The sequence below is a fragment of the Strix uralensis genome, chromosome 2, assembly GCF_047716275.1.
Source record: "Strix uralensis isolate ZFMK-TIS-50842 chromosome 2, bStrUra1, whole genome shotgun sequence".
Taxonomy (NCBI): Eukaryota; Metazoa; Chordata; class Aves; order Strigiformes; family Strigidae; genus Strix; species Strix uralensis.
The window spans coordinates 70,977,408-70,994,421 of NC_133973.1; the positions used below are offsets into that span (position 1 = coordinate 70,977,408).

General features: G+C 36.1%; 1 protein-coding gene across 9 annotated transcripts in view; it reads right to left on the reverse strand.

Annotated features, from left to right (window-relative positions):
- The window catches only part of ATP11A (ATPase phospholipid transporting 11A), a 133,189-nt gene that overhangs the window by 55,391 nt on the left and 60,784 nt on the right, over positions 1-17,014 (reverse strand). For 8 of the 9 annotated variants that reach the window (XR_012627593.1, XM_074859242.1, XM_074859244.1 and 5 more), the window contains exons 2-4: positions 13,998-14,120; positions 2,208-2,297; positions 1,005-1,085 (exon numbers count right to left, since the gene is read on the reverse strand). Coding sequence is in view for 8 of the 9 variants with exons in the window: in XM_074859242.1 (XP_074715343.1) it covers positions 1,005-1,085; positions 2,208-2,297; positions 13,998-14,120 (294 nt within the window). In the remaining variant the exon portion in view is untranslated. The remainder of the gene's footprint in view (positions 1-1,004; positions 1,086-2,207; positions 2,298-13,997; positions 14,121-17,014) is intronic. The other variant, XM_074859243.1, reaches the window with a different exon arrangement.

Consider the following 17,014-nt stretch of genomic DNA (forward strand, 5'->3'; position numbering starts at 1 on the left):
GTGACATTTTTGATGAATTAACTTTGTACTAGCAAGGTTTATGCCAGATCAGGTATCCTCCGTCCTCCTGCAGCTGGCCTGAAACTCACAAAGTCAACAAATTTGGCTCTGGCTAAATTAACAGAAGGGCAATCACAAGCTCATTCCTGATACAGATCAAATTTGTAATATCAGAAGCTCTGGTAACACACAGATCTGACTGCAATATCCCCATATGAATGAAAACATTCTATATTAATCTGAGATTCCATAATTCCAATAAAATCCCATCTACATTTAAGTGCTCATGTCAACTGTAGCACTGCAGCATTGAGGTAGCAGGTGAAAAACTACCTTAATCTCTTCCTTTTAGTAATACTAACTTGAAAGTGAAATAGTAAACCTGTACAATTCCATACTTGTATTACGTAATTCTATTTTAACAGAAAAACTTTATTAGGATCTTTTATACTCAATGATGTGGCAAGAACTAATTTTAAAAAAATACTTCAATTTTATGGATTAATTTTCACATTAAAAAGGAGAGAATACAATAATTTGCAGAAAGCACTGCAGATATTGTTATGAACTTTAGATTATAATCAACACATACTGAAGACTTGAACCAAAGTTATTTCTACTATCTGTTCATACTGTAAAGGCTCAGGAAGGCTCAAAGGTAAGGGCAGATTTATCTTTTAAGTTTTTGTAATTATTACTAAACTCATTTTCAGTCATTATGGAAAAACACAATAGGATGCAAACAGCTGTTTAGAAACAAACAAAAGTCAAAGTGTGCTGAGTTAACACAAGAACATCAAAATTATATAATTCAGAAGATTGATAGCAACCCACTTCTACTTAAACTACAGAAACAGAAATAAAATCACTCTGTTAAAATTCATCACAATCGTTCTCTAGGCATTGCCCTAAGACAGTCTAACACAAAAAGGCAGGGAAAATTGAAATACAAAACAAATAAAATTGTTCTGTTTAGTTTTACTTTTGCTCACTAAATTACTCACCTGTTTAATAGCTGTCACAGTGATGACAAATAAAAGTGGAAGTCCACTTGTAACTGGACTAGTAGGTGTATCAATGATTAACTGCAACAAAAGGAACAAATATTTTCTGGTTACATTTTTGTGAATGTAAGCAATTTCTCAAGCAAAATGTTTCAAGTAATCATTTCATTAATATCTTACGAAGCACCAAGGAACTTTAATTAAAAAGAACAGTAATACAATTTTAAGAATATATGCTATACCAACAAAATTTAAAAAGTAACTATATGCTATAATAGGATACAATACTGTATTTAGATCACATTAACATTCAGGTGTTAACACCTACTAAAAATATCTGATTAAGTAAGCACCAGACTGGAAAGCTGCAGCTTCGGAGGCAAGATTACTGAGCAGTATCAGAAATCAACATGATGCTGTTTTTACATGTTATACAATACAGCTGTTCTTATGCATGCAAGGAATAAATCCTGAAATACTGAGTTGTGGCTTCTGCAATTATAAACAAAGAGGTAGGATCCAGACAGGGAGTTCAAATGATAAGAAAATATAAATTGTCCTGGGAATTGGCATAGCTTTTCTTTCCACACAATCTGGTGTGCAAATACAGCTTTTTCACTTAACTAAGATTGTTTAACACATTTAAATGGTTGTGAAAGGTTCAGAATAAAGACGCCTAGAAAGCAGCAAACTAGTTATCTGAGGTAATAATTACAAAACCAAATATTTATGTATCACCCTAAGCAAGCATCCTATAAGCATCTATATTTTGGTTTCTCTACAGGCTTTGATGACAGTGCAGTTGGAAAATTTCTGCCAAGGCATCATTCTGTTATAAAAAAATACGGTATTTACCAAAACTAACAAAAGTTTATCATCAACATAATTTATAAACAATGCTTTTACTTATCTGGATGTTTATTATAAAACAAAAATAAAAATTACATTCTTTTCAATTTTATCAAGGACATCTTGCCACCAAACCAGTGATACTTCCAGTCAATTTCTCTTTAGTTTAGATTCACAATTACAACCTGGAAATGAAATAAAACTCCTTTTGTCACATCATCACTGTAAAAGCCTGTCCAGGCTCAGACATTTACCTCCTCAGTCATCAAAACCAGTACATTTTTAAACCTTTTTCAACTCCTTGGTTTTTTTAGGAAGAGTCCAGAAATCTACTGAAAAATGGGGATAGCTTACCTGAACAAGGAAAATGATGAGAAAATAGAAGTTAGCTATTCTTCTAAACTGCTCAAACAGATTTTTCGGTACAAAGTTCCAAAATGTGTACTGAAAACAAATGCACAGAATATCAGCATTTGTGAGAGAAGTATTACTTGCATTCTATATTCTAAAAATCACTCAAATTCATAATTCACAAGTCAAGATTAAACAAGAAGAGGAGTATTTTTGTTACTCTAATAATTTACTGAAATTGAATCTTAAATTGGCAATCATGTATCCTTGGAATCATATCAATTTTCTGAACTGTGATAATCCTGGTACTAGGGTCTGAAATAATTTTTGACTAGCAACAATGCTCATTCAGAGATTTAGTTACAGAGCAGTTTACTTAGAGACATCAATGAATTCTAAAAACATCTTAAGTCACTTCAAACAGCACTTCTAATTCATTTCTATTTTGTACGCATGACTTGAGAAAGTAGGTGGCACTCAGAGTTAACTATGCAGTCATAGCAAATTGACCAAATAGAAGGTTTCAGCCCCTCTTCTGTTCCTTGGCTTAGACACAAACATACTCCTCAAAATAAACTAGAGCAGTGACTAAGAGTAAACAGCTGTGTGTATCTCTACTGATCATACAAATTATCTAAGATTTACAGTATATAAAAGTTGAAACAGAAAATGCAAAAACTTCAAAGGAAAAAAAAAATCACGTAAAAGTGAGCGAAATAAGGACCTTACGTCATCTAGCCCCTTCCCCTGCCCTGCAGCAGGTTCAACCATACTCTTTTTACGCAGCTCACTCTGTAGCTCTCAAAACAACTGCAAGGATTGCTTATTGGAACACGTGTCAAAATATCAGCTAAAACTGTGTGAAAAAGTATGAAAAACAGCTTGAGAAAACTAACACTGTATCATCTTATTATCCAAATTATCATTTGACACATAATAAAATGACAACTCCAACGTAACTTTCATTTCAAAGGAGACAGGCCAAGAAGCTTCTCCCAGTTTATTTTTCTGCCTTGTGCATCCTGTCTCTTCTTGGCAGATTGCACTGATACTTGCCAATAGGCAAATTATGCCATGAGTTAGACATCTTCCAAATTTGGCCCCGAAAGCAAAAACAGTCAGAGTTCTAGAAGGAAAATACCTCTATTACATCTGCAGGTGAAAAGGATCCTCAAGAAGCATGCGTTAGTTGTATGTGAAACCCCTTTCACGTAATCTTTTTACACATTGGGGATTAAAACCTGGACATATGTAAGACACAGGAATTGAAGGTTCTTTTTCTATTATGTACCAAAAATCAGTATCTATTCTAAATATGCCTTAAGTAAACACTGATCCTGCTTAATGATTACCTCAATATGAAACCACCTGTGAGCAAGCCAAAACTCAGGCAGGCAGGCATGCAACAGCTGGAAAGTCAAGTGCTCTCATCTTACAATGAGAATACTGTTCATGAGACTGGAATGCTGCTTGCACTGCCCACTACCCAGCTACTTATCTAGGAATTTTGAGAGAGACCTGGTTAGACTTGATTATTTTTCCTTGCACAACAGTCCTAATTATTCAGTGCTGCTGCTGTTGTGATATATGACAATATAGATTAGATTCTATGATGATAATTGTATATTTTCATCATTAACTTTAATTATCAGGAAAATGAGCTCTATTTTCTAATCTTGTGCATTTATTTTTTATGAATCTCTGCCTGCTGAGAAGGAAAAATGAATAGAGGTTTCAGTGAAAAACTTCTGTTTACATTTTTCTGTTTAACTCTTTTGATAGAAAAACTGTTTTTTCCATGTTACAGGGGTTTTTTGACCGTTAAAGTTTGATGTTTTATACAAGCTCCCCAAATCACCATTGATAAAATAAAAATGTAATCGCTTATGCAGTAACTTCCTGTTTAAATCTCCTAGAGGGTTATTTGGCTAAATGTGTGGTGATAGCACAGTGTGGTCAGACTAGATATTTAAAACATGTGATTGAGGAAGTCAAGTAAATTAGTTAAGACAACAATCTATGAAAAGACTGAATGTTCATCTTTACCTTTAGTATATGATCCTCCCCATATTCCAACCTTGGTTCACTGCTTTCCCCGTCAAGCAGTGGTCTTTCCCACTGATTCATATTTGGTCAGCAACTCTCTTTATCTGAATAAATGCAAATAACCTGGAAGCAGGTTACTTTTATGGTCTGAGAGGCACTACTTAAAACGGATGTTTCTTTAACACAGAGAACTTATTAAAACTTTATTTTCAAAAAACCTGACAGAATTTTAGCACTTTACTACACTGGGTTTCAGACATACAAAGTACATCTTTATTCTGTGTATTCTTCTTAAAAGGAGAAGTAACAATTTTTGAAGGCGTTCAGCCAAGAAAGACAGACCACTAAGATGTCTAGACAGACCTTTCCCTGCCCCAGCCATCAGTAGCTCAGAGCAGTACCTACAAATGGATGATTAATGTTTAACCACCATAATCACTCCCAGGGGAAACAACAGAGTGGCTGCCCCTCAGAACAAGATTTATCTCATGACTGCATTCAAGGCAGTTTTTCTACCCTAGTTAGGCAAGAACAAAATAAGAATCTTTGAAGAAAAGACATTAAAAATAAAGATATTAATATATCAGATTACTATGCCCAGATACAGAGTTAATAGCATTTCTTTTTCAGATAATTTCTAGTCATGCTCTTTGTAAAGTATGAAAAGCAGTTTATGTATATTTAACTACCTTTTTTCATTATAACTCAGTTGAAGAAAATAAGGTTATCCTAATAGTTATGCACTTGAAGCTTTTAAGTTGGGGAAGGCTTAACTTACCTTTTTCAATTGCTGCAAAAGACTTAAGAGGACAGAGCACATATATGCCTTTTGCATACAGGAGGTAACACATCAGACAGCAAGTAGTAGTTACGTATTCATTCAAAAGATAAACACATTGTGCAAACAGATGCATCTGAAGCACTGTGCAAGGAACTGTAAAATCAGTCTGTCTAGAGTCAAACCAGCATAATTCAAGTAGATTTTCTTCCTATTTATAATCATAATAGCACCTGCAGTGCTGGTCTATTTCTGTAATCATGTGTTTGGACTACTTATGCATACCTCTGCAGTATTCCCCCTCATGTCCCTGCTCCATCTCACTAATTCTTGTATCCTCTTTGCTAACCAGCTCCAACACCTCCTTGTTAGAGCCAGTCCCGTGAATTAAAAAATGTAAAATAGGATCTCCTTAACAATGGTTTAGTTTTTTTAAACACTGTATTTTGACCTTTTCATTTGATATCTGTATGCCAGAATTTTGGCTCACATTTCAAGCTTCTCTTTCCATCCTAAGAGGCAGATATTTTCTTAAGTAATCACTTGACATCAAAAGCTGGAGTTGTAAGAAAAAAGCACTCCATATTGCATTATTGAGTTCTGTCAACACCTCAGGTTTTTTTACAGCTTATTTGTTTTCAATAGTCACCATCTCTCTTCTAACCTGCTCTGATTTCACTGCTTTCCCTCAACCTTTTCAACTGTTTCTTCTAAATGCTTAAAACTATTCTGACAAAAATGTCTATGCTGCTTCAGCCCTCATTTGTAGACATCTTGCTATGCTGATTCTCATCCCTTCTGCAAAACAGATTCCATCCTGCAGATAATAAATTCAGAGAAGAATAAATAAAAGCTGAATAATAATCTTGCAGTCACTTCTTTATGTTTTTCTTTAACAGATCAAGACACATACACAAAACTTGAATATGTCCATAGTGACTTCAGTACTTTTAATACACAGATTTTTATAGTACCTACCAGTTACCAAGAGACAATATACTCTTAAAGCTGCCAGCTTAAAAATTGGACTGTACATGTGTATATATATGCATGCACATAACATTATATATAATACCTTATATATTATTATGCTGTAAAAACAACTTAAGTATTACATATATTACATACATAACTGATCAAAAGTTTGACAGTTTTCTTAATTAGTTTTATTTACAAAAGTGTTACTTTTTTGAAACACAATTTGTCTAAGAGTAGAGAACTGGCAGAGAAAAGTATAGTAAAGGGTGTGAAAAATGGACATTAATAATTAGCTGAAATCCTAAGAACTGAGTCAAAAGTATGGCTTGTCTATCTCAAGTGAGTTACTTATAGCCACATAGGAAGTTTCTAGCAGAACTGATCTATGTACTTTGATGCATTAAATCAGTTTCAACTCTTAACTTCTTCAAGCAAAAAACTCGAGACTTCTGTGCTTAAATGTGACTCAATAAAATTGGAATAGTAGTATCCATGAAAAGTTGAAAAGCACTTTGCAATGTTTAGGAAAATCTGGAATAAATATAGAAATATACAATTAATTATAGTTTAATGAGAGTATTAACATGCATACCACCTGCACAGTGTTTATCACTTCACTAAGGGAGAGACCCTTTTTTTCCACACCACATGATGTCCATATCACTGGGATCACTGTAAGCTCTGTTACATGTAGGGCTTTTGTATGAGACACTAAGAGCTACCTGTACACTCTGAGAAAGTGCAAAAGTGAAACAGATTTGCAGAAATTAGTTCAAATAGTATCTACATATTGGAATGAACAAGCATATACGTTTTGTCATACAGTTCCTTAAAAATAGTTGCTGGTGAAACAGGATTTCTACCACAAAGAAGCTTATCTTTAATAGTACTTGTTCAGCAACTGTCAATCTTATGAAATAGGAGCTATATCTCCAGGAATTCCTCTGACAAAGACAACTCCCAGCATCTGCAAGATTATCTAATTACATTTTTTAAAAAAACAACTTACAGCAAGGATGACAGAAGACAGAAGTCACAGAGAGCATGAGGAAAACAGAAGCAAGCATGACAGTGTGTGCAAGAGTGAGAGAGTTTCACTTTCCTATATGTAAATTGAGGAGAATTACACCTGTCCTCCCCAGTGCTGGGTTTGGACCTGCCTGCCTGCCTTCATTCCTTCCACTATATATACGCACACTCCATACTTATATGAAAAATTTAACTTAAAAGCCCTGTTAGGAGCAGTACCAGCAGAGAATAGAAGATGGCTGTTAACCCTGGGCTGAGTCAGAGGAAGGGTAGATGGCTTCTCCTGGGAACACGAGGGAGGTTGCAGACAGCCTTTGCCCTAGAAATCCCACCCCGAACAAGGTCATCAAGAACAGCTCTTACTTACTCTCTCCAGGCACTGGCAGTTGTCCACAGAAGGAAACTGTACTATCATACCTGGAAGGAGAATTGCATGCTCATGCGCTCCCATCCCATCACAGGTATTGCTATCCCTGAGCTGGCACCTTAAGACAGTCCAATTGATTCAGAAGCATTTGAGATTGACTGACCATCAAGCCCTTTTACTCCTCTTCATTGCTAACAGCTCTTGCCCCTTTGCCATGACTGGGCAAACCCTTGCAGCACTGGATCAGACCTTCTGTTTCAGCCAGTAATGGCTGTGAGTCAGTGGATTAACCTGCACACAAGCTGGGAGCTCTGTGTTACAGCAGCTTTTAGAGCCGATCAGTATGTCCACACTAAAATGCACACACAACATTGGCACCCATCCCATATGCATTTCTGTCTGTCCATCTTCTCTGTCCCTACATCAGAATCATCTAGGTTGGAAAAGACCTTGAAGATCATCCACTCCAACCATTAACCTAGCACTGACAGTTCCCAACTACACCATATCCCTAAGCGTTATGTCGACCCTACTCTTAAACACCTCCAGGGATGGGGACTCCACCACTGCCCTGGGCAGCCCATTCCAACGCCTAACAACCCGTTCTGTAAAGAAATGCTTCCTAATATCCAGTCTAAACCTTCCCTGGTGCAGCTTGAGGCCATTACCTCTTGTCCTATCACTTATTACTTGGTTAAAGAGACTCATCCCCAGCTCTCTGCAACCTCCTTTCAGGTAGCTGTAGAGGGCAATGAGGTCTCCCCTCAGCCTCCTCTTCTCCAGACTAAACAACCCCAGTTCCCTCAGCTGCTCCTCATAAGACCTGTGCTCCAGACCATTCACCAGCTTCGTTGCCCTTCTTTGGACACACTCGAGTAATTCAATGTCCTTTTTGTAGTGAGGGGCCCAAAACTGAACACAGTCATCGAGGTGCAGCCTCACCAGTGCCGAGTATAGGGGTAAGATCACTTCCCTGTCCCTGCTGGCCACGCTATTTCTGATACAAGCCAGGATGTCATTGGACTTCTTGGCCACCTGGGCACACTGCTGGCTCATGTTCAGCTGGCTGTCAAACACAAATATTTATCAGCTTCACAAACATGACCATACCAGTTCCCACTGGGGGCTTTGGATGCTTTTTTGACTTTCCAATGTCATTGCTTAAGGCTGTGTTTGAACTCCTCATCCTGAAACTGATGGGTCATGGCCCTAGAAAGGCCAGACAAATCCTTCCAGTTATGAAGCATCACCTTGGAGAGGTGTCTGACAGCCTAGGTCTCCTCTGGTTTCCAAGTAGCTCATCTTGGTGGAGACATTTTAATATTTCCTTAAGCTTCAGTATTAACATTTCTTATAAACATGTCAACAAAATGAGAAATCAGAGCCCCCCCCCCCAGTCTTTGTGTTTTTATAATGACACTAAGAGCGAGTGCTGCAGGGAAGAGGTATAGCACAAGGGCATGAATTTCTGCTTGAAGAAAGGAACATTTCAACAACATCCACAGAAACATGTCAGAATTACTTAACTTTATTTAACTATTAGTCACTGTGACTGACATGACTCACAATTAATCAGATTAGCACTGAAGGTAGTTTCCCTTGTAATTTACAGCATTCTCAATATGCAGCATTATTGTTTCAGGTCATTCTCATACAAATCAATATTTCGATCAGTATTTGATGAGAAGTCCCAAGGAAACATGCAAACAGAAGACAGTATTTGTGAAACAAAACTGGGAGCACTTCTGGTCCATGAATATAGTTGTACATTTCAAAGCAGAAGTTAATAATAGTACTGTTTTTCTATCTAAGTTCACCTTATTGCTGCTTTATAGTAAGAACAGGAAACAAAGCTGTAGTACAAGTCAGCATTTTATAACTTCACATCTTAAATTAATTTGAATTAAATCTTTTTAGGGCAAATTCTTCAAGTAACAGTTCTGTACCCACTGTAGATTCTATCTAGCATTTCGGAGTCATATCCCGCTACTCTTCAGTATCATCTTCTGGGAGCTTCAGCCCAACTGCATCCAGTTCCATTACTGACCCAGGCACAAGTGGGTTTTTTTGCTGTAAAAATGTCTCTTTATGAAACTGACAGCTGGACAGGATCATCAAGGCAAAATACTATGTGTTGATTACCCACAGACTGAAAAGAAGAAAACATCTTCTAAGTCTCTAACTCAGCTTTCTCTATGGTGGTATGGAAAAAACCAATCAGTCCTCCTGCAGAATGTTCCTGGGGTTTCTAAGTTTGTCAGCTGTCTGACACACGGGGAAGTCTCTGATCACTCATTCAACAGGCTATTCCTATCCTGACATCTCTGAAACTTCTGGTTCCTTCCTGTGGTTCATTCTTTAGGCTCTGTCAAAAGCAGTAAGCAGCTGTAATTAAACACATTCTTAGAGAACTCCATACTGTTCCCTCAAAAAAGTTTTTATTTTCTATACGACTTTCACCTCTGTTCAAGAGACAAATGTACACATCCACTTAGTCTTCAGTTCACAGATTCAGCTACAGATTCAGCTAGAACAGGAGATGCAAATCCCTACTTTATCTACAAATTAATGAGGTCCTTGAAGCATAGCAGTTCTATAAAGATATTGGATCAATGTCAGCAAAAGGAATTTGAATGTTAGGAATTATTAACAAATGAATAAAGAACTAAAAACATCATTATGTCACAGTATAAATCAATAGTTTGCCTATACATTGAATGCTCTGTGCACTTCACCTTAAAAACTCAGTGGCTGGCTTGGGAAAAGGTACAGACCAAATCTGAGCAAAGGTATGAACTATCTTCCACACAAGCAATTATTGAACAGACTAAAGTTATTCAGCCTGGAAAGGAATATGGTGGAAGATCACTACAGAGTTAAGATGATAAACAGGAGGTAATTGTTGTTCTCAGGTTCAAGGACTCGGAACATGAACTGAAATTAGCAAGTGAAAGCTTCAAAATGAAGGTTCATAGTTTCTTTTGGCAAAGATTTCTACAATTTAACTGTGCCTTAACTACATAGTCTGAAAATTTACATGGGCTCAAAAAGTATTGAAGAAATTCACAGAGGAGAAATCCATTACGGACTTATTAAATAAAAAATCATCACTTCTGACTCGCAAATGGCTAAGCCACAGATTAGCAAATACTAAGAGAATATTTGGGGGAAGTATCACTCCATGATTACTTGTTCATGTATTCTTCCCTAGGCAGCTACTGCTGGTGACAACCTGCTGTGTCAGATGGGTCTCTGGAAATTCTTAGCTGGTCAGGCACATCCATGTACTACTATGTATGTACAGATACTCTGTTTAGCAGACTGGGATACTCCCAGCACAAAAATATGAAGCTTGGACCTTAAGGAAGTTTCATATTAAAAAGTCGATTTGTAACTTATCAGTCTTTAAAAAAAACCAAAACCCTTTTGTTATCCTGTTTCAGAAGAAGGTAAAAAGTTGCTTCCCACCAAGTGTTGTTAACTGTTACTGCTGCATAGTTTAATTTACTTTCCTTTCGACATAGCAGTTCTACTAATCAGTAGATAATTTCAAAATGTGAATAATCTTTAAAGAAAAAAGCAACCTCTCTGCCAATTCAGTTACTTTTTCTTTCTTCTCATTTGAAACATTAGGATTTTCTACCAGCTGATATTTTGCCATGCTGCATCACTGTCATATGGTAAATTCAATTAAGGGCACACAACAGCTACTTTAAAGGCTAACACCCTAGGCAGCTGATGTAGCTAAAAGTTAGATCCACATAAGGATCCACCTTACAAAGGTCACTACCTCTAGAACATGGAGCAAACTGTAAGCACAATCCAAAAGCCATAAATTTCTGCCTTTTATTATTTCAACACAGCCTTTTTGTAATGTGTTGTTAAAATCATAATTGAATTAACACATCACACAGAAAGAGCATTTTTGTCTGGCCAAGGTCTGTCTAGATACCGTTTTTCATGACCAGCAATATGTCATTAAGCAGACAGACCATTAACCACATTCCACAGTGCCACTGCAATATACAAGAAATATCCCTCTGTACTGGAATCAAATTATTATCTTGCTGACACCAGGAAAGCTCTAGTGAAGCACAGTAAAGTTTACCTTTGGAAGGAAATAATATGAACCTTAGACTTTCACAGTTATTTCAAGCTGTCATCTTTTTTCAGGGCTTTATAATAGGACATTTGTTAGTATAGAGCATACAGATAGTCTAAGTGATGAGGTTTCCTCATGGTTTTAAACTATCCTTTTTAGAAATTCAGTTTGTCTTAAAGTGGTAAAATCTTACTTGGAAGTTCAGAGTTCCTCATCCTTGAAGAGTAATCATATCCTTTCTTATATAAGCATTAAAGACATAAAAGCACAGCTGAAAGTTACTGTCTTACTGAAGAAAGACAAAGGAAATATCCTTCATGGTTGAGGTAACATTATACAGCGTGCTTATGCGTATGTCTATTTTACTCTAAAAATTATGATTTTCCCATCTTAATTTTGTACATTTGATCATCTTTCACGAAGCTTATGTCTTTGCTCCTTAATCTGTGGCAGGTGTCCCTCCAGAGTGTTCATAAGGGAGAAAGTGACAAGGACAGAGTGAAAGGTTAAGAGCTAGCTAGCTTACAGAACCAGAATGAATGCAAGCCAAGTCATGCCCAGGCTGTTTGGGATAGAGCATGTGAATAATAGTCTACTTGAAAGGGGCAGTGCAGGCAAGACAGCGTGGTAAATTCTCATATAAAGACAACTGTCATTAAAACCGAGCTTTCAGCAGTCTCAGGAACTGTTCAATATTATAAAGCATTCATGTGAACTCTGTTCCCTGAAATATCATCACTGTATTTACTTTCACAAAGACAACTTGTATTTTATTTTTTAAGTGCGAGAAATTTAATCAATAAACAGAAAATTTGAGAAGCACTGTATATATAAAAAATTTATTTCCACTAATAATCTTTTGTTTATGGAAAACTGTTTACAGATACAGTTCACAACTAAAGAGTTTAACATTTACACCATTTAACTGAACATGCTTTATATCCAAATAAAAACACAGTGAAGTCTCTTTCCTGAACTAGTTGAAATCATACATATTTATTAATTGCTGGCAGGGATCCTCAGCTCAATCCAGGTTAAGTCATACTTAAAAGTCTCACTCTGCAAAGTACAGTAACTTGAAACTTCCACTAATTTTACCATCATAAAAAGATGTCAAGCATCTCACAGAGTTGAGGATGATGTTTTATTTCAGCAGTATCAGCAGTAACTTCAATGGCTTTATTTATGTACGTCCCAGATGAGAGGTACAAGATAAAAAATAAGAAAAGTGTCACAAGAGTAGAAAGATTTGCATAATGTATTTACTCTTCATCCAAAAGGCAATACGAATTAATGTGTATAGCACAGGATTTCCCACTGTACTAGTCTGACTGTATTCCATCTGGATTATTTACTATATTACCTTTCAAAGATTCTATCTAATTAAAGATCCCTAAATACTATGCTGTTTGTTATCATACTGTATTTGAATGAAGCACAGAAAGAAAGTAGTAAAATTAGTAGTGAAGGAAAGTAGTAAAATACAAAATTTCACATAAGAAATGAGACGGTTTGAGAAAAGAGTGGGGTTCATTATAGCTTTGCCATTATATTAATGGATGCCAAATGATCAGATCCACAAAGGTTCCTTGACATCACAGTGCTCTACTAAGGTTCTTAAAATGAGTCTGTGGATCTGAGCCACTGCTGAAAAAAGGTATTTTCCCAGTAGAGGAGCTATTCTTTTGAATTCATTATTTCATAATTGGTTGAGGGTGTGTGCTCATGAAGATCAAAAATCTAAGCACATTAAAAACTCGGAAGTTCTTGGGGTATTAGCCATGCAATAAGCTGTAAATGTTCAGTTTTCCATGCCACTGCAGTACAAACTATCAGCTAAAGCAAGCCAGCCTAAACAGGTGGAGACTCCCAACAACCTAACTGCTCACAGAAAGCTGCTAAAGATTATGGAAAGATTTACTAGTTAAAGTGAGGAACAACTGCAAAGTTTCTAAAGGGCACAAATGTATCACAATACCAAGAGTTTAAGAATGATTCACTTGTACATGCATAACAAAGGATATTATTTCTATGGGGTTATGTCAATATGAGCTTTTGAAGGGAAGGGCACCATTATTGTGGAGACAGCTTCATTTAGTGAGCACTTACATTGATCATACTATTTCTTGTACTTTGAGGTATTGCTTTAGATTACAAAGGACGTAATCTTTCCTGGGGAAGATATTTTTACTCCAGGGTTGCACCAATTAAAAATTGCTTTCTTACTCCTTTGTGGAAAAGCACAATATCACTCTAAGGCTTTACTATGTACTATAGTAAACACTGGAGAAGTCATTCTATTCCTGTTCATGTTAGAGGCAGTTTGGCAATTATTTTTTGTGGAAGAAACTCAAGATACCTTCATTTTAGCTTTGCCAGTCATGGTAAAGGAGAAATATATAGGAAGCATAGGAAGAAAGTCTTGAAGGAAATAAATGAACAGAGAATAACTTAAGCTGATTTATGTAAATGAATGAAATAAAATACTATTACCTTTGATGAGACTATTCGGTTATCTGGAAATCTCTGTGGAATGTACGCTTCGGTGCCTGGAGGTGGTTCACGATGCCCAACGTAAATTGTCCGACTGTCCACCCAATTCTCTTCTCCAGCACACTATGAGGGAAAAACAGTCATCGTGTCAGTTCACTCAGTATTTCTGCTGTAAGATGAGTCACACACTAAATTAATCATCAACACATAAACAGCCATCAGTGCATGACCCCTCACACTTCTCTGTATAATCTCAAAACCACTAACATACATAAAACTAAGTCAATTGTCAAAACTCTGCCTTAACTGCACTGCACTTTCCCTTAAGGCAATAAAGGGGAATCCATTAAAATTACTATTCTGACTTTTTAGTTTTATGACTGAAAAAAAAAGAATGTCTTAAGATTTTCTCAGTCAAATGAGATGTTTAGTAAGTGTTTACATGGCTGCTTCTCATTTTACCACTAATTTTTATCAGTGGAAATTAAATGTTTATATCTATGCCAAGTACATCTCATTTTTAAGATTAGCCAGCTATAAACTGGTATTTTATTTGCAGCAAAGTGAAACTCTGTGTTCTCTGAAATACTAATAATAACTATTTTCCATTAATAACATTAACAGGATTTCTCGTTAATAACGAACAAGCTTAGGGACCCTTAGATGGCCAGAAAAAGACCTCAGCTTGTCAACTCAGATCCCTTGCTCTTTAATGAAAGCTGTGTCTGCAGGTAGAAAAAAAAAGTAGGCGAGCCAAAGTAAAATGTTCATATATTTGCATCATAAAACTCCACCACACCTACAGCTTGTCCAAAATTGGCACCTCTATGCTTTCAATTCACTGTAAAAAAAAACGTACAAATCACTGTAGAAAAGTATTTACATCAAAACAAAATGACTGAATTTTTTTATTTAGAAATATTTAAGAGACTTTGATTACAAAATGTTCATCCCTTAGTCTTACTAATTTCCGTCTACCATATGAAAAATGCTTCTCAAGTACAGAATACATCCCTAATACTTCGTGATGTGCATGACAGTGTGGGGAAGGAACATCAAAAATATAGAAAGAACACCTACTGAACTCAGACTATTAACCACAGAATAGCTAAGTAGTCATGAAGTAAAATATAAAGTGAAGTAAGAGCCTTAAAGAAAAGCAAAAAACATCTATTCTAGAACTAGTTAAAAGTCCCTAAATCATTACTAATTCTTGCACAGTACAGAAAAATAAAGGCATTGTGTTCAGAAGGCACCAAAGGCCAAAATTACAAAACTAAGCATAAAACTAAAAAGAAAGGTAAAATCAAGTTCTTATTATGTTTTAATATTTTATTCAGTAATTTTAAAGAGTCACTTAAATATTATATGAAGACACGCTACTTGGAAGCGAAAGTGACAGCCATTCATACGACTCACCAATGGCCTAGTCACAGTTTATGCTAAAGTCCGTAAGTATCCCTCACCCAGTGAAAGTGCACATACAACATTTCTCACACATCAGATACCTTCAGTGTAGACCTGAAATTAGGATGTAGGTTAGTTTAAAAATTACACTGATTTTCCAGCGAGACAACTCCTCCCATATCACTGACTGGACTTGTCACAACTGAAAAAGCAAACTGGCATTGAGCCTACTTCTGAAGACCAGGTAGGATTCTTTCAGCAAGCCAAAATATTTTGGAAGGAAGTAAAGCAATGAAAATGTTTCCACATTTCACCTTCCCTCTATGCCAAGAACAAAATGTGGTATCTTTTATCATTTTATTGGAACACAATATATTTTACCTTGTCAGTGCACTAGAATGTACAATGCACACAAATGATTTATTGACACTTGTGCCAAGAAATACTCCTAGAAATGCAAGAGTGCGAGATATTCCCAAGTAGTAGATGAAATTGTACAATGTTTATTAATTTTTTGTTACGAAGGACATTCCAGACATAACTGTATCAGGAGTAGTCTTTGTATTGCTTTTAAGTGCCTGAATTCAGAGACGATTGCATAAAGGGCTAATGGGAATTCAACACATGAATCTTTGAACATCAAGAAAAAAATCCCATGGCTTCTCCTTCCCCCTACACAGGCCCAGACTGACAATTTATCTGTTATATTTATTATGGAGCCAACCTAAGACAGCTTGACAAGGATATTATTAGTTCAGAAAAGCATTTTTTTAAAAATTTCACAGTATAGACTGATCTGTATTATGTCTCAGTTAAAATAGTCCTCTGAAATTACCTATCAAGCTAGGAAGTACAAAAGACAGATCTAAATGGCATTCTCCTGTATTACTACCAGTTTTTAAAGGTCTGATGGCCCTGGAGTATAGTGTTAACACTAAGTAAACCCAACTTAATTTCACAACCTGGAATTTGTATCCCTGAAGAAAGGCTCTGTAAAATTTACTTTAAACGTGGACATAAAATCAAGACAATCTGTTAGCTTAATTGGATCTGGTTTTACCATGAATTGATAAAAGCATCACAAAAGTACAAAACCGTATCGAATTTAAAATACCTGCTAGTACAGAATGTTTTTAATTTTTGGTATGTTACTAAAGAATAGAAAATAAATGCATTTTACTAACCTAATTCAACAACTTCAAAACCCAAAATAATTTACAGTCCAAGTGTCAAAATTCAGCAGGGAAGAGTAAGGCTATGTTTTTCAGGGAGGTAGAAGTGCAATGCAAAAAGTAGCATGCATTATTCAGTATGACCACAAGGAAACTCACTTGCACGAAGCAGAAAAAGATGCTTTTAGAAAACAGCACTATAAATCAGGACGTATGCCACAGAGAAATCAAAACACACCAACTGAATGTCTGGTAATGCTAACCTACAAAGCCAAACACATCGAGACAATTCTTTTAATGTTTAGGTATTGCACATGAGAAATCATTTACAGAATAACAGTAGGGCAACTGAAAAAAAGCAATCTGATGCTGCTGCCAGAACAATGAACTATACTCACTATTTTTTTAAGTTCTATTACTTAAGCCCATTAAGGATAT